Source organism: Macadamia integrifolia, chromosome 5, assembly GCF_013358625.1.
Source record: "Macadamia integrifolia cultivar HAES 741 chromosome 5, SCU_Mint_v3, whole genome shotgun sequence".
NCBI classification, from domain to species: Eukaryota; Viridiplantae; Streptophyta; class Magnoliopsida; order Proteales; family Proteaceae; genus Macadamia; species Macadamia integrifolia.
Genome location: NC_056561.1, coordinates 16933769 through 16953077, shown reverse-complemented (window position 1 = coordinate 16953077; position 19309 = coordinate 16933769). Strand labels below are relative to the sequence as shown.

Genomic DNA, 19309 nt, shown 5'->3' with positions numbered 1-19309 from the left:
GGAGGTTAAACCATGGATGACTATGATTTAATAAACCTGTAAACAAACAGAGACTGATCAAGGATACCAATGCTATGTAGACAACTTTGATGTTCAGTTTTTTGTATATTTCTTTTTCTTCCAAAAAATAAAAAACAAAAAGAGGCTGTGTGTGAGACCATCAGATTAACAACTTTAAACTTGTTTTTAAGCTTTAAATACGATCATACTATTTATGCTTCAAAGGCTCCCGCCATTGCGAGGTGTGGGGAGTCATAATGTACGTACCTTTACCCTACTTTGCAAAAGGCTGTTTCCAGAAAAACAAAAAACTGCTCATTTGTTAAAAAGATGTCCCCAGAGGTCCTACTGGTGCTGACAGCCTCAGTGAATCACAATTCTTTAGTCTGGCGAGCCCGTACTTGCATTCAAAACTCACCTTTACATTGCTATCCTTAATAACTTGTTTTGATGGCAATGAACGAAGTCCTTTTGCAATAATACACAAAATGGAACAAAATATGGGGGCTTCTGTTATGCAAGCATATGGTGGCCCACTAGCTCCTGCACTATACAAGGACATATAGTAGAAAACAAACAAGAAATGCAACTCAGAAAGGGGAAGATTCTGATTCCAGCTGTTTCTTAGACGTTGATCAATAAAATACAGGGTGTCAGTCTCAATCCTGCCTTCCATTTGTTGTCCAACAAATGTCTGCGCCAGCCAAAGCCATCGTCGGAAGTTAGGTGCAAGTCTTCCACACAAATAGACAAGGAAAAATTTACCGAATAGAGGTCTTACCAGTTACCACACTGAATAGATCTGTCATGTTATACTTACCCTAATAAACATCAAACTCGGACAAAGATGCATGTCTAGGGACTAGAAAAATTGCTGGAGCCAGCGACAATCAGCTGCATCTTTCTCAAAATCACTTCTCAATTTGTTCACATGTTGCAAGGCCTGCTTCAAGTTCATCTCCTCTAATGGCAATGCAGAAAAGTCCTGCAAGAACTTGTTTGCCCGAACAGCACCACTTGACATTTCATCAGGACCACATTTTCGCTTGCGTTTACTCCCAAGCTATAAATCAGAATAGCTGAATCAGTTACTGGACAAAATAAACAATGCAAAAGTAGATACACCATGATAATAATAATAATAATAATAATAATAATAATAATAATAATAATAATAATAAATAAATAAACCAGGGCCTCTGTTACAGTGTTACTTGAAATTCAATGGCCTGGACTAAAGATCAGATATTCTTAACTTTTTTTTGGTAAAAGATATTCTTAACCAATATGCTAAATATCAAGGCATCTAATCAGGCTGTATAAACAATTCAGGAAAAACAAGAATTAAGTATCCATCCTATGTGTTCAAAAAAATTATTTTTAGCTTTTTTGTTTAGCTTATTTTACTAACTGCCGTTTTTCTTTGAAGTGAGGATTAATCAACCGCGAATGACATTCATCCCCAACATGTGTTCCCAAATCATAATATCTTCTCTACAATAGAGGAAGATCTCTGCAAGGGGAAGGGACAGATCTGATCGTTAAGAGTTTTAGCATCTTGATAGGAGGGTTCGGTAAATGAGGTTGCAACCCTGTGAAAATACGGAAAATGATAGGTCCCCCAGATAATGTTTCAATCTAAGATGCCCCATTTTCTCAATTGATAGGCTACAGCCAGAATTCATCACCATCTGATTTAATGATATGAGGTCACTGCACTGTACTACCAGCACAAAATGCTAGAAGGATCTAGGAAGAAGCAAGAGGGAAAAGTATGGTGAAATAATATAGAAAAACATATCCACTCCAACCGCTTTTAGCATCACCTCCAATTTTCTGCACTGAATTCTTTTTGGCAAGCACTACTATGATTCTTACAGAAAATCCAAAAAAAATGAGAAGTGGTTCTCATTATTGAGAATGCGGGAAAAAAAAAAAAAAAAAAAAAAAAAAAAGAAGGTCAGAATTTCTTGGGGGAATCATAAGACCCTTACAGTCACTCTAAGGTACAGATAATGAACAACCTGTGAGTCTCTTTATATGCACATCACAGAACACTCAAAAGAAAGTGGAAGAATTGTGTTAGGTACCACTAAAAATAGGCAATGATTCAAAAAGAGAACCAAATGACCCATCCACCAGATGCTCAAAGTGAAGATCTTTATTCTACATTAGTGGATCAAACTAGCCAAACTGGAGCCTGAGAAATGGCTTACTGTAAATACAGGTCGATGGCTCCAGCCTGGATAAAGCACAGATGGAAGGAGTTTCCATTTTGTGACAATTAACCAACTGTATCAACCTAGATTGTCATGAAAGAACAAAACACATGAGCTAGGATTTGGATTCGCAGAATTTCGAAAATATGGACATAGTCTGGTTGAAACATTCTTAGCAGTAAAGATGTTTTGGAGATGATCAGGCAACCAACCATAGTTGTCAAGGCATCACCTAGGCATCCAGGTGCCTTCTTGGATCCAAGGTGACAGAATGCCATGTTTGGTACCAGAAAAGCGGCCGCCAAGGCCCAAGGATGCCTTGGTGATATAATTTCTATATTACCAGCCACAACTCGTATGCACTCCGGCCTTGCAACCAAAAAAACAAAAGAATGGCCTACCACGAGATGCACACCCACTCTGCAAAACCAATCACATTGCAATATCCACCAATCACAAAAACACCAAATATATATGGTAATTTGCTTACATCCACAGAGCAATACCCCTCAGGGTTTCGTACTTGCTCAATACACACTCAATTCAACTGCACCTACAATTCAGGACCTTGTCCTGCTTCAGTCCTTAATCATACAAGAACTCAAGTGACACCATCAGACAACAACATTTTTTTTTTTGGCTGAAGGTCAGCAAAGAATATATTAAGGCTCAAATAAAAGGATGTACAGAGATTACATCCTTTTAAACAAATATAAACTAGGTAAAGCACTCAATTATATTCTGAAGTCCATCAAGTCAAACAGTAGCGAGTCTGTCCAGGCTATCCCAAGTTACATCATGAGACAAACTTAGGTAATATATCCAACAAGTAGACCGCTGAGAAGTAGCACATTTCTTTGCAATAGTGTCCGCAATCACATTACTTTCTCGATAACAGTGTGTAATACTCCAAATAATAGAACTAAGAAAAGACTGATAATATATCCATTGTTGTTGAAATCTCCAAGGAACAATACCTTTCTTAATAGCACTAACCACCATACTTGAGTCACTTCCAAACCAAATGTTCTTGAGGTTTTTCGCCCTTGCACATTCTAATCCAATAAAGAAGGATGAGAATTCTGCAAAGTAGTTAGTCTGGACTCCTAGAAACCAAGAGAAGCACCCAATTGGGTTACCAGATGCATCCCTAAGGATACCTGCTGCGCTAGCAAGACCTTCCCTGGATTGCCTAAAGAGCACCCCTCAATATTTATCGTAATAGTAGCACCTGCTGGTTTGCTCCAAAAGACTCAAGCAGTGTAGGTTGCTTAATAGGCTTGAACCGAGTTTGAAATTGTCTAGACAAAATAAGGTCATCTATAGTTTTAATGGAGCATCTCATTAGAGAAGATCCCTCCCTAATGTCCCGTAAAACGATACTGAAAACCATTGAAGACTGCCTTTCCTTCTCTTCAAACCTGCGATTGTTTCTTTCCATCCAAATATGCATAGAAATAATTAACCCTGCAAGCCAAGAGATTTTGAGGGGACAAGGCCGGCCTTACAATATGAAATTACAAGTCCCCACCACACATATACCTAACCTAATATTACAGTTAGAAACTTGTTTGAGTGAATTACCCAAGTGGATCAACCACTTGGAAGAAACACTGCAATGTATCACTTCCAATACCTTCTACAGCTCCTTGGAGACTCAAATGATGAAGCCAATTCAATCCATAGCAGCTCAAATCTTTTAATGATCAAAATCATGAAGAAAAAAGTTTTCCGGGTTTTAGGATGCTCACGCAGTAGCTTCGTACTTCTTAGTCCAAGGAAGCCACTGCAAAAAAAAGAAAAAAGGGGAAGAGGGGGGGCGCTCAAAAAGCCCTCAAAATTTCCTCCAAAAGCCCCTTTGAATATGGGCCATTGATTCTGCCAAGGGAGATGCCCAGATCAGCTCTATTTGGAATCTTTTGATTCCACATGACAACAAGCCATCACGAAATGACGGTTAGGCCTGAAATTGTCCGATCGGGCTCCCAAAACGCGTGAGATATTTAAGCCTTTGGTTCCTCAAATCATGCTCGACGGAGTGGCCAAATGCAGGGTTGTCCTGCGCCTACAAAATGGGATCAATCGATGCGTATCATATGATTAACACCAGATCGGCGGACAGAAACCATGCTTCACGGCACATGAAGGATGATGTGGCTGACGAACTCGAGGCATTGTGTTTGAATATTGCCCACTTCTGATTATCGAACACACGTGCACCTTAAGATACTACTCGATGAGGACCCAAACCTCCTGATGATGTGGCTGACCCAACAGCTCTTGACATTTTGGAACCAAAACTTACACATGAAATTGCATCCCAGAGGAATTGCTTATCAAGGCCAAACCCAATTTTGCCCTTTGCCCTTCTCTTTGTCATATTGTCAAACGCATGGAAGGCACCTCATCCTTGGACATTTTTCAAACCAATGGTCATTGCAAGGCTTATAGGCCTGGATTTGGCTCGTCTCCAATTCTTGATCCACCAATTCTCCACCAAATCTTCACCTGTGTGTGACACCTGTCCTCAAACCATCCAACGACTGAAAATAGTTTCTGCTTTTTCAAATGCTTTCATCCCCAAACCGCGGAATCCCCAAACCACTCTTCGTGCAGATGCAGAAGATCTTCTTTGATATCTAGTGCCTTGTCAAACCTAGTTCTTGAAGGGCCAGGAACCCCTTTTATCACCGCCCCTGCTTGACCCATGCTCATACTGATCTGAACATTACTGTCGCAGAATCCCACGTTCTGTGAATTGGGGTGTTCCCATATACTTGGGAAAAATGAGTCTCCCATGGATACACAGGAACAAGCCAAGGAACCCATTAGGTCATTGTTGCAAATGGGAATTGAATTGTCTGTAGGAACTAAATTGACTGGCTGGTTTGTGAGATTGGCACCACCATATATATTGCCATTCTGAGGTCATGTTAGTCATTCATTGAATCCCCATTCCTCTTCTCCAAGCCAAATTTATCCTTGTCACCCGAATCCATGCCTCACAATGGGTACAACAATAGTAGAAAGATGCTAGATATCAACCCCTAAACCTAAAATAATTTAAACAGATGCTATAACATGCAGAACACTCTTCAAACAGAAGAACTTCAAGTTGGGTAAATACTAACAGCCCCTCATACACAATGATACTAGACGGAGATCAGAGTCTTCCCAGAGTCTGACCAAGTTAAAGGACCTCAGCAGTTATCTGGGGAAGCTGCAAAGGAGAACACTGACACCAAACAGAAGGGTGACCAAAATCCAGCTTCTACCACTATGAAGCCTTCTGGGAAACATGGGAAAGATGGCTCCCAGGCTGATGATGGATCCAAGGAAGATTATATAAATGTTAGAGCTCAAAGAGTTCAGGCAACAAACAACCAGTCTTGCTGAAAGAGTAGGGTTTTTAATAGAATTTTCAGTTCGTATGAATCTATTTGCATCAAAGAGTTTGGATTAATTACTTAAAAGAGTTTTTTTAAGGGAAAAGATTAGTGAAAGGATGAAGTTTCTTCCAAGACCTTGTGCCTGGTTACAGCCACGGTTTCTGCTTTTTTCGCTCTTTGTTCTTCAATCGCGCCTTCTTCTTCGATTTTTTCAGCGTGACGATCTTCTGCTTCAGATCTCAAACTTCCGAGGCTCTTTGAGAAGCACGAAGAGTGGTTTTGGAAATCCGTGGTTTGGGGATAAAAACATTTGAAAAAGGCAAAAACTATTTTCAACCGTTGGATGATTTGAGGATAAGTGTCACGCACAGGTGAAGAATTGGCAGAGAAATGGTCGATCGAGAATTGGAGATGAGCCAGATCCTACAGGCCCGTGGCTAGGCACCCGTAGACTGGGGGCCTCTGCTGGTATGTTGCCGCGCACACAGGGTCCTGCTGTTGTGCAACACACCCTTGTGCTATGCAAGGCTTCAATGTCCATCTGGGCTGCGTGGCCCTAAGTTGGGCTGCTGCTGGCAAGCCAAGGCTTCCACTTTATCTCACCTTCATGCTGTCACATCTTGCCACCTAGGATGCCACATGTAATGCCCCCATGCATTCCATACATCCATCCACATTCATACATGCATTCACATGCCACATCCACACATGCATTCAACATCTAACATGCATCATCACACGCCATCATCATGCATGCCATAATGCAGGAGTAGATTATAAGAAACTACTCCAGCAGTTTATAACCCCAAACAATACAAATAAGACAAGGAAACAAAGAAAAAAGACCATCAAATAAACCCCAAATGATACAATACCCATACCAGAGCAAAACCAGCCCAAAATCCAACCCGGTAGGAGAGAGAAACACCAGCAATATGGCTGGGCAGAGTGAGGTGCGGCCAGGTCTGTAGGAGTCCGATTGAGCCGCACTCTTGGGCGTAGAGAGTCCCTAGGGAGGGTATAAAAAACCCCAAAGTTGAGAGGATTATGATGGCTGGTTGTGAAGTTACAAGCTTTCTTGATTTTATGGTCTAGGAGAGAGAAAACTGAGAAGAACCTTCAAGAACAGCAGCTGAATGCTTCCAACAGTGACTAGGTAAGGATCGTGGAACCCTTATGAGGCCTGAAATACCCCGATTGAAGACTTGGCTGAACAGAGTACAGAAGAGAGAAAGAAAGGAGATCGATCTCTCTCTATTCCCACTAGGATTGCTGATCGGTTCTGATTTCTGCAGACTTTTATCAAAATCTGAATTATACCGCTTGAATGTTACAGCAAATAAAATAAAATAAAAAATAAGAATAAAACAAATGGGGGGTTGAGAACGGTGAAAGAGAATAAAGGAAGCGACTATCTCAGCCTGGGCTTCTCACCCACAGCTATCTCAACTGCTCTAAGCATTTAGTTGCAAACTTTCTTTCATAAATGCAAACTTTCTTTCATTCAAATCTGCCATTATGAGTACATATACTCCCCTATTTATAGAGGGCAGAATAGCAATCAAACTACTACTAGAAGCTAGTTTCCCAATAGGACTAAACACTCCTACTACAACTAGGAGCTAGTTTCCTAATAGGACTAGACACTCCGACTACAACTAGGAATTCAAACTAGGACTAGGACTAGGACTTGACTTTATGACTCCAACATGGGTAGGACTAACTAACTAATAGTCCATATAAGACTTTACAACCAACCAATAGCCTAATGGGCCTTTATTGAATTAAATAACAACTAATTACACTAACGAATTAAATCCCTTTTTCCTACCTTCTACCCATATTTTAGGCCCATTAAAGTGATTCATTTCAAAGAAAACCCATGGGATCAAAGGCCCAACACATATATAACCCAACCCAAGGCTTATTTGCAATAAAATAAGCCCAAGTGACTTATCTACATCATGACATGCATCCACATCATCTACCATGCATGCATGCCATCATCAAGCATCATATATACACATACCCATTCACATGCACATCGTGCCAATGCCATGCATTATATCATACACAGATCATCACCATGCACTCCATCATCTGATCTGCCACGCCAGCACACATGCTGCCACCTCATCAACTACTAGCCAAATCACTCAGACACTATCCACTGACATTAGCTCACTAACTATATCAACACCATAACCACTGCCATCTCATATCAACCACTGCTTTTAGCATCTAACATATTATTTGATCATTGAACTAGTACCCTAACACTGTCCACATCATCAGACTGGCCACATCACCACTGCACTACACACAACATCAGTCGAATGTTGCCAACAATGACAACACCTATACATATTATTCTATACCGTACACCTCCACATAGACACTGGCAGTACTGCCACTACCAATGCCAATCTATCTAACAGATGGCGCTATAGAACTCTAATCAGAAGTGACAGTGTTAGCAGATAGTTGTTGAGCCAACTCTGGCTTACCATGCTTTGCCCAACATTTATCGACAATATGATTCAGCTTCCCATTCCGATGTATGTCCTCTGCCTCGAGGCCCTCGACCACCACCATGACCTCTGAATCCAATACCATGACCAAGACCTCTATTGTTTGACACGAGCTATATTATCTTTAGTATAGGTAAAGTCATTTTTGGTACAAGTTGAAGATCAGAGTCTAAACCAAAAAAAATTAGCAACTAAGAATTCAACACGTTGAGACTACAGGACCTCAATATCAGCAGATAGAGATTGATGTATGTTGAGTTCCTCGCACACGCCCTTTAAAGAGCTGTAGTAGTCACCAACAGATTTTCCATTCAATCCTGAAGGAGAAAAACATCTCATATAAATTAAATACTCTGAAGATGTTTTTGTCTACAGAAAAACTCTCTTTGAGATCGTCCAGACGCCTTTGGCTGTGTATGAAACATGACATTGGCAGCCACAGAAGGCTTCACACTATTCCACAGCCAACAAAGTATTGTGGCATTGTCCACTGTCCATTTACGATACTTAGTAGCAGTTGTAGCAGATGGTGGCTTAGTCAAATAATCCATTCTCCACTTGGCAGTGATATAAACTCTAACTTCCTGTTCCCAGAGAAGATAGATGGATACACCACTAAGCCCGATAGATGTAATTTGGGCAATAATGGAGTCCCCTGGGGGTTCTGAATCATCCATGACAAAGGACAAATATCAAATATAACCATTCATAACCAGCAGCAAATAACCAACGAGATAACCTTTGAGATCAGATGAAGAAGGTCAACAGAAGGCTAGGATAACCTTTTCTAATGGTTCCCCAAACTTGGTAGGATATAGTATGTAACTAAGATTTAAAATAAAAATAAAAAATAAAAAAAAAAGGAAGAAGAAGAAGAAGAAGAGAAAAAAAGCCACAGTATGAACCTGATCAAAGTAGTAACCAGTAGAGAAAGAAAGCAATTCCGAAAACAGAACCCAGATTTTGGATGATTTCTGTAATCAGCATATAAAGTTCAGATTGACACAAAATTGCCATCAAAGGAGCCTCTTATATGGGAGAAATAAACCCCAAAATTTTAAGCAAACTCTAATGGACAGATTCATAATTAACTGCAATATCAATTAATCAAAAATCCCTGATAAAAAGGGTTACCACCAGCACATGGATATGATATTCTCCAATTGCTTAGAGGCTTGGATTAGCTTCAAAAGGGGATCGAGTGTTCCTTACCAATGGGGCAATAATGCCCCAAAACTTTGTAGTAATCTGCTGGTTGGGTGCACTGATATGGACAGATCTAATACTAAGCCAAAAATTCCCCAAAAAAAACAGTATCACAGAAGCTACTGAGATGTCACTTGATCCTTGCAAGTAGATATCACCATGGATTTACTGTTGCATGTAGAATAGAAGAAGGAAACCATAGTTTATTTCCATATAATCAAACTAGGGTTTCATGAATCAGGTATGATGTAGATCAAGCTGTCAAAAGGAGAGTTCAATGCTAGCCCAATTCTGGTTCAGATCTGGTTCGGTTTCATACATCGAACCAACTTATTTTTCTCCAATCGGACCAGCCAACCTGCTGTTACTGTTCACGTGAACAGTGCCTTGGGTCCAATATTGACAGCCGGCTTGGGAAAGATGCTGCCAGAACTTGTTAGGATATTAGATATTAGTTTCTATTTTATTTCTTTGTTTATCTTGGTAAGCAAGCTTTGTAACTTAGGAAGATCTGTTTCCTTTCTTAATTAGTACTTTGTTTCCTATTTGGCGAGCTTAGTGGTCAAGTTAGTAGTTTCCTTTTTATATGTGAGGCACTGTAATTAGAAGTTATTTCTTAAGTCAATTTAGGAAGTTAGAATCAGACCATTAGTTTCCTTTTCTGTTGTTGCTTTTTATGTCCAAGTTATGTAAGGCTATTTAAAGCTATTGATTATAATGAAAAGAATAGAGGTTGAAATTTATGAAAATTGAGTTTTTGCTCATGGCTGAGATAGCTATTACCTTGAGGGGTGAGATACCCAAAAACCTGAGGGGTGAGATGCCCATTCACTAATTCTTCTTCCCCCTTCTCAACCCCTCCATCAAATTCCCTTTCTTCTTTATGTTTCCTTTATTTTTTTTAGAGCTGTAAGATCATTACTAGACTTACAAACACATCAGCAAGATCAAAGACCATAAGGCAGCCTTGCAGCCAAATTCAAGCCAAACCTATTACGGTTTTGATGTGCCATTCGAGCCCTCCTATTTTTCAACCAGGAGATCAGCTTTAGGCTCTTTTTCGAGGGTTGTTCAGGTGCATCTAGAGGGGAGCTCGACCAGAGTTTGGAGGCCATTCAACACCTATAGCTGCTGTTCTGCAGAACTTCCTTAAGTTTCCTAATTCATGTTGACAACATAATTCTCAATTCAGCCATCAGAATTGTCTCATCTTTTGAGGGTTTGTTGACCCATATAGGACTTCATTTACTCCAAGTTTCAGCTCCATCTGAGCCACGGTTTGTGAGTTCTCGAATTTCTCCCTATTCATCCAGATTTTGAGATCCTACCTAGGATTAGGTCCTTTGTGATCTGGTCTTACATTATTTTGTATCAGAGCCCAAGCCAAACTTAAGATGGGCCTAAAGGTTGGTTATTATAGTGGCAGGATAATTGCATACAAGTTCCTTGATTGGATCGATGCTTTAAACGACTACTACGTCTTGACAGAGGCGCAACAACTTCGATTTGCTTGTTCCCGGATGAATGATATTGTTCACAAAGCATGGAATATCCATGAAAGGCATTCAAGCTCAAGGACGTGAGCCTAGAACTTGGGACGAGATGTAGTACGAGTTGGAGGGTATATACCTATCTGAACGTGAACAAAGGATATACTTCCCTCCACCAGAGTCCCCTCTGAAGCCATCTACTGATTTTCAAAAGCCAGCCACAAGTGACAAGATTCCTACTATAATAGGACGAATGCCATCATCATCAATCGCTATCCTGGTGATTCCTAACCCACTTTCTGAATCTACCGAATAATGCTTCCACAATGTGGCTGTCACACCTCGTTCACATAGAACCGGACCGGTGATCGGGTTCCCTCCGGATAACCCAAAACCACCAGGATCATCTGATACAGTAACCACAACACAGCAAGCCACATATAACTTGGAAATAAAATAATGTAATTCAGCGGAAGTCTTGTCATATATGTATACCTGTAAATTTTCCCACTTACTCTTGATACCCAAATTGTTATACATAATATATTTACCTGTGGGCCCATAGGCATGATATTTACACAAGAAATAACAATTTAATTATCAAGAGCAAAAAAAGGGGAATACACCAAAAGAAAAAAAAAAGAACTGGGTTTGGTGACAACTACTGTTGTTCCGCAACACAACTCTTGCACGGGCATCCGACTCCGTGATCAGACCCTTCTGGGACCCACCAATCCCCCAGTTGAGATTCGTCGGTGGACCTCGGCACTTGTTCCTCTACTGGGACTCTTGCAAAATCATCTAAAAAGGTGTGTACACGAGGGGTGAGCTCACTAGCTCAGTAAATGGAAGGAAAGACTCACACAAGCAATTGCAATTCAAATGTTACTATATGCATGAGATTCATTTTAGTCCTATCCATCTAAGCAACATTACTGTAGGGATGGATTTGACGACCAAACCAGTCCCAAAACTGCAGGAACTTTTAATCAGAAGAACAACCAGAACCAGCCCAATAAAATATCAGAAAATTCATCGATCTCAACAATTTCAGAAATTCTGTAACTGAATAATCAGCCAAGGAATTAAGGACTTAAATCACCAATTAATAAGACTAAACAATGAAACATAGGACCAGCAACCAATTAGCAACATCCAGAACAAAACGATTCAAAATTCTGGGCAGAAACCAGAATTGGGCAGAATAGAGAGAATTTTTTTAATAATAAAATTCCAGGTCTGATTGACCCCAAATTAGGATCGAACCATCCTCTCAATAGGCCTAACACTCGACCAGAATAGGGGAGCCATCAGGTGGCTAGTTGGTCTGATCAGTGAAAGATCAGGTAGGAGAAATCTAAGAAATTCGAAACCAGAAATTTAAAGAACATCAGATCTGTTACCTGATTTGTTTGAACAGTAACAAACCTTTGAAAAGAAGACTTTGAAAAAGAAAAGGAACACTTGAAGAGGACCTCTTGGGCTTCACACCGCAAACAGTCAATTGGATCAAACACCAATTCCATCAGCCTTGATCAAACACAAGACAACTCTTCATGAAGAAGACAATAGCAACAACCATTATTTTTTATCAAAATCATTCTAGGCTTTTAGGAGCCTCCTCTTCTTTATTTATAATGTTAATGGGGAAGGGAATTACAAAATAGAAGGTTCCTCAAAAAGGAAACTAAATATTCTCCTAATACAATAGTTACTAAAAACTGAAATTAGAATCTAATGAAAATAGAAACTAGTCTAGACAGAAATTAGAAACTAACAATGACTTGAAATTAGAAACTAATTTAGGTATTGAAATTAGAAACTAAATAACCCCATCTAAAAAGGAAACTAAAGAAAAAGGAAACAAATCACTGAATCCCGTATTCAATCTTAGACCCTCCCTTTTAGACCCATAAAAGTGGTCTATTACCCTCAAAACACATAGGATCAAAGGCCCAATATGTATGGAACCCAACCCTAAGCTTATTCCTAATAAAACAAGCCTATTTTGGTAATTAATCTGTATCAGCAACATTACTAAGTCATAGGTCACGTGCTATTCACAACCACAGTGCGCGTATGCCCCGGGATGGAGACGCGTTCTCCATCCCGCGATACTCCCATAGGGTTTTCGGAGAAGGCCAAACGTGAGTACTCGAAAAAGTAAATCGTGGCCAAACCACAACAGAAAATAAATACAGCACGATTGACCCTCTGAATGTATCACCAAGGTTTTCAACTGTCCTAATGATCAGCCAGGCGTACTTCTAACCGCCACAGCGGTCCACGACCAATGCTTCCCCTTTAGTGATAACCCAACACCTAGACCCCTGTTGGGAAAGGTCGTAGCACGAGGGAATGTTAAATCCTAGCCACATGCTCCTATATGAGATAATACGACTGCATAGTACTTCCGTGTCCCATTCCACGGTATACCAATGCATTCATTTCCAAGCTGACTACGACATCTAATCTAGCCATTCAATACATGCCCCACTAATCATCATAATCCAACAATCGATAAATCCATGCTCATGATTCAAAGCAAAAAGCAAGTATTTGTGAATGTAACGATTTAACATAATAATTCATGTATGCATCCAACAGTAGTCAAGCATATGCATGAGAATGACATTCATAATGTCAAAATAATATATATATATATATGCAATGAAGATGATGCCATAAACACTCCCAAAATAAAATCAACATCCTCTTCCCACTTACCTATTCTTGTACGAGAATATGCACACCCGGTACGAGTAAGATCCGACGTGCGAAGACTAATGTCTCGAAACCTAACACAGATAAGGAACTTAGAATATGTCTGTTCTGGAATTATAAAGCGACGCAAGATATGGTCACGACGCGTTTAACAACACAAAGAAGGTTGTCGATTAGTTTGAGTTCCAACGGAGCTCATTCGGACTACAGGTGGGTAGGAGGACCCACCTGTGCAAACTGCCTAGGCAAACAGCATTCAGACACACCAACGGGAGCTACCGGCGGGTCTAGTCCCCCACATTTTTGGATTCATCCACCTGATTATACCATAGATCTAAGTCCAATCAAGGTTTTTGGGAACAAAATCATACCTTAGCTCAAGAAACCCCAAAAAACTTAGGATCCTCTTTCCCAACTCAAAATGTCACCAAAATACTTTCAAATCTTGGTTTCCTTCCTTAAGCCTTCAAAGAAATCATATAAGGTTTCTATTAACCCTTTGATTTGATCACACACAAGAGGGTTTCATCATATTCCAAAGGTTCATGGCGTTACTTACCTCAATACGCAGATCTCAAGGTGCCGATCACTATTCCAGCGACGAAAAGGCAAGATACGGCCTCGGAAATCAACAGGAACACTTCTTCCCTCTTCCTTCCCTTCTCTTTCCTCTTTTCTCCCTCTTTTTTACTCCTCTCCACCAAACTCTTACTGAAATCATAAATGGGAGAGAGAGAGAGAGAAGTAAATGCTATTTATACCTTGGGTTATAAATATCTACTAAGGCTTGTTTGGTTTTGTCACTCTATGATCCGAAATGCATTAAATCGTGATACCGGGCGATGTAGCCAATAATGTTGGACACATGACTTCATTACTATGGGGAACCCGAAACACGCGTGCTCACCCAAGTTGGGCTTGCTGGGGGCCCACATTTCCCCACAGGTGGGTCACACTGGGGGGTCGCACCCACCAGTGACTACCCACCAGTTGGCCAAAACAAGGCCAATCTTGTTGTATTTGGTGGGAAATGGGTTCTTAACATGTATTTCACCCCCGCCACTCGTCGTGGACCAAGTTCTCATTATCCAATACGATAACATGCCTTCCCTACTCGTACATGGCCTTATGATCAGTGCAAGGGCACAGCTTATGCATGCGAACCACATCGGACACTGGTTCAATCTTGTCTGACCATCCCGCATTTGATGTCACCCTTGCTGTCATATACTATAGGGCACCTGCATCAACCTTTGCCAGTTCGGACCCTACAAGACCAAACCGAACCAACCGGTCAATAAACCGGGTTTAAGGAGCAGTGCTCTACAGTGGCACTCCATGAAAGCGATTAAACTATACGTCTGTGGTGTCAAACAAATAAACTCTCAAGAAAAGAGTTAATCATTAATGTTCCTATCAATGGGATTAATGTGGATGAAATCGAAAGTGACATGGTCACAATGATGGACAAAGAGATCGAACCCAAGGAGATTGGTGCTCCAACAATTTTGATGCCTGTGAACAGCCAAGAGGAAGATCCTAAATAGAATGGGATTAAAGTAATGGTTGATGACATCGTCGAAGAGACTGTGACCGACAAGGACAAAGGACTTGAAGAGCCTAAGCTTGAAGAAGAGCACGTAGAGGGTGTGCTAGAAGATGACCCCATGGACACATCCATAGATATTGAAGTTGAACACGTGGAGTTCGTCATGAGGTCATCCACAAAAGCCAGATGGGTGAGCATCAGAACTTTGCATTTGGGAATGGAAGAGATTAAGAGCTGGTCAGTGGATGATTGGAAGGAGTGGGAGAGCATCTCAAGGGCAAGAGAGAAGAGGAAGCGGGAAAGGGGGCAGCCCAGGCAGATGCCAAAAGAGGAGGAGAAGCATCCCGCAAGGCTGCCATCGATGAGAACAGATAACTTAAGGGAGGAGATGCAAGAGAGAATCCAGTGAACAAAAGGAGAGGGGGGAAAGACATTTGAAGAAGGATTTTGGAGATGAAGTCCCAACGGATGGAATCAAAGGCTTTGTAGATGTCAATTTTGAGGAGGGCCATAGGAGAATGAGACTTGCGATCAAAGCCCCTGATAACCTCATGGCAGAGGATGATGTTGTCAGCTATGCTTCTACTAGCAATGAAAGCCAACTGATTGGGGTTGACTAGGGAATCAATGACCAATTGGATTCTAAAAGCCAAAAATTTTAGCAATGAACTTATAGAGAAGGCTGCAGAGGGAGATGGACCTGAAATCTGGCATAGATTGGGCACCCTCCTTCCTAGGGTTGGTTCAGTTTCCTAATCAAGCTTGTATAGGGCAATGTAGTTGAGCTGATTGTTGAGGATACAAGTCTGGGCCAGTATTACAAGACTAGGAGGGAAAGATAGGTACCCCCTAGGCGATTCCAACAAGCTTGGCCTCACCTGTAACTGAGGCCCGATGAGAGAGAAGGGAGATCAACAAGGTGCTGTTGGCGGTACCTTGTTCTTTTTTTCTTTTTTTTATCGATCTTTGCAGCCCCCCCAATCTCGTTTCAATGAGCCTTCTTGTTGATGGTAGAGCACCATTAGGGCTTCTAGTTGTATCTTACATGGTATAGCCTCTATTGGACCCCTTTACTTTTCTAGGGTTCCAAGAGAGGCACAAAGAATGAAAGAGAACTGATAGTCGACTCTCAAACCTCCAAGGCACTAATACCAAGTTAGAACTTAGAAATAAGCAAGGATCAAGATAAGATAGAAAAAGAGATGTAAGAGGAGGAAAGAAAAAGAAGATGAGAGAAAGAAGAGAGAGAGAAGTGCAATCATATAGGGGAGAGAGAGAGAGAGATCTTCCCACCTACAATGAATCACTAGCATAAAAGGACGAATTACATACACCTCCCTAGGGAGGTAAAAGGAAAAATACAATATAAGAAAACAAGTAAATAAAATAGTTCCCAAAGTAGCCCTAATAGGCTAATACATAAACTCTAACATCCTTTACAAAATCTTTTCATGTCCATATCTACTAACTCCATTCATAAGACTTATCAAGAAGCTTTATCTCATCCTAGTTGGAAAGTGGCTATAGAAACAGAAATGGATACTTTAAATCACTTAAGCCTTAACTAACATGGGCCCTGATGGATTTATCAAGTAAGGCTCTTGTACGGTGTCATTGGGCGTACGAAATTAAGTACGATCCAGATGGTTCAATTGAACAGCTTAAGGCTCACTTAGTTGGGAAGGGTTTTACTCAAATGTATGGTGTGGACTATTTTGAGACATCACCTGTTGCTCGTCTAAATTTGGTCTAGGTACTTATCTTATTGGCTATGAATTTGGACTAGCCTCTCTATCAGTTGGATATTAAGAATGCATTCTTAAATAGTGATCTACAAGAGGAGTTTGACTTGGGCGCCTTGGACACCTTGTTGGTTTCGCCTCAATTTTGGACCCTCTCCAACGCCTTAGGTCGCCTAGGCGCCATGACAACTATGCCTAAACAACGCCATCTATGGTTTGAAACAGTCACCTTGAGTCTTGTTTGACAACTTCAGCTCGGTTGTTACCCCAATGCAGTTTTTCACAATGTTTTTTTATCACTCTTTCTTTGTTCGCCACCAGGATTCTAAAGTGGTTGTGTTGATAGTTTATGATGATGACATTGTCACATCTGGTGATGACGTGTTAGGTATTGCAGAGGTAAAATATTATCTAAATCTGGTGATGGCGCGTTAGGTATTGCAGAGGTAAAATATTATCTAAATCAGCATTTTCAAATGAAAGACTTGGGCTCCCTTAGCTATTTCTTGGTATTGAAGTAATATGAAGCAAGAAAGGAATTAGTCTATCACAACGCAAATATGTGTTAGACCTCTTGACTACTGCGATGCTTGCATCTAAACCAATTGATACTCCTATTGATCCACGTTAGAATTTAGAACAAGAAATGGTGATATTTGATGATATACTCCAGTACAGGAGATTACTTGTGAAGCCTTTTTATCAAACTGACCTGACATTTCCTTTGTTATGGTGTTACTTATAATTTCACGGCGCCTAGGCGAACCAAGGCAGTCGAGGGGGCAACAGTTAAGGCACCACCAGCAAGGGGCATAGGCGACTAAGGGGCTAATCCAAACAAAGCCTTTTGGATGCCTAAGCAATGCCTTGAAAACTATGATATTATAAGCTAATTTATGCAATCACCGAAGAAGGTTCACTAGGAGGCAACGTGTCATGTTGGAAGGTACCTGAAGGGGGTCCCAGGGAAGAGGCTCATTTATCATCCTCATCAGAATATTGATATAGTGGGATTTTCTAATGTTAACTAGGCTAGTGCTAATGGTGATCGGAGGTCTACCATAGGTAATTGAACATTTATTTGTGGCAATCTTGTCACATGGCGAAGTAAGAAGCAAACAACGATGGCTAGATCCAGTGTTGAGGTTGCGTATAGAGTTATGGCTCATACTACAGCTTGCAACTAAGTTGATGTGGTTGAAGTCTCTACTTCAAGAGTTGGGATTTCCCATTACTCAACCTATGAAGATGTTTTCTGTTAATCAAGCTGCTATCTATATTGCTAGCAACCCGACGTTTCATAAGAGAACATCAAAGTTCACTGCCACTTTGTACAAAGTATAGTTATGAAGAAACTCATTGTTATTACGTTCGTCTCTTCTGCTGATCAGCTGGGTGAAATGTTTACCAAGCCGTTATTTGGTAATGCTTTTAGGAAGGGTTGTTTCAATCTAGGCATGGATGATTTATATGCTCCAGCTTGAGGAGTGTTAACATATGCACCCCTATGTACTGTGTGGGTACATATTATGTATGTGCACATAATACAATAGGGGGAATGTCCCCATTGTATTATGCCTTGGGCAGCAAGTTAGGTTGACTGAGTTAATTGCTTTTGGTATATTTGTTTCCTAGTTAGAGTATGGCTAAATTTACTTTCTTTTGTGCAATTTCCAGTTATGTAATTTGGTTCTATTTATACTACGATGGGGGGGACTGCCTGGTCCAACGATTGCTCTTCTTCCCAGGCAGTCTTGCTCTCTTTTTCTTCTCCAATTCTCTCTTCTTCAATTTCCTTCTCATTGCTTTTAGTGGTTTTAGGTTTTGGTATTATCACACAACTCACATGAACAAGGATAACAGATGTTCAATGGACGCTGATATGATGTGTTTCACCAGGTGGATTAAGAAAACCAGCAGACATACAGTATTACAGCTCATTTTCATAAAAAATAAATAAAAAAAAGACAGCTTAGGATTAGTTAACAGGCATCAAAAAAAGATATGATGTGTGGTAAGCTGTCTTAGTAAAAGCACCAGCAGAAACCCAAAAATGGACATGGCACCTCACCCAACTCCCACACAGGCACCTCACCCAAAAATGAATTCTTCACTAAGAATTCATTTCTTATATAAGATAGGCATTTGGTATCTCATCCTAAGTGAAATCTTGTGCATACATATGTTCCATTTCTGGAATTTTAACTCTATTGAGGCAAAATTGTGACTTAAGAGCAGCAAGAAGAATCATGTAATGGCTGGGAATAATTAAGGAGAATAGTGAGCAGTTTATACAACTACGTATCAACTATCAACATGGACTGACTCGAAGTAGAAGCAAAAAGTTTAGTGGCTTTGTTTTCAGAATTGTGTTTGTGAAAGGTCTTCCCCAAGCAGCCCAGCCCCATTCCCAAAGACAGTGAAGTTGATTTCACATAAAACTTTCCCATAGTTCATAT

General features: G+C 40.5%; 1 protein-coding gene across 2 annotated transcripts in view; it reads right to left on the bottom strand.

The window, feature by feature from the left end:
- Positions 1-292: 292 nt before the first annotated feature.
- LOC122079289 (DNA mismatch repair protein MSH2) overlaps positions 293-19309 on the bottom strand; it is a 40648-nt gene continuing 21631 nt past the window's right edge. The window contains exons 13-14 of one of the 2 annotated variants that reach the window (XM_042645643.1): positions 821-1063; positions 293-694 (exon numbers count right to left, since the gene is read on the bottom strand). In XM_042645643.1, the coding sequence (XP_042501577.1) occupies positions 863-1063 (201 nt within the window). In that variant the 3' untranslated portion in view covers positions 293-694; positions 821-862. Of the gene's footprint in view, positions 1064-19309 lie in introns of both variants that reach the window. The other variant, XM_042645642.1, reaches the window with a different exon arrangement.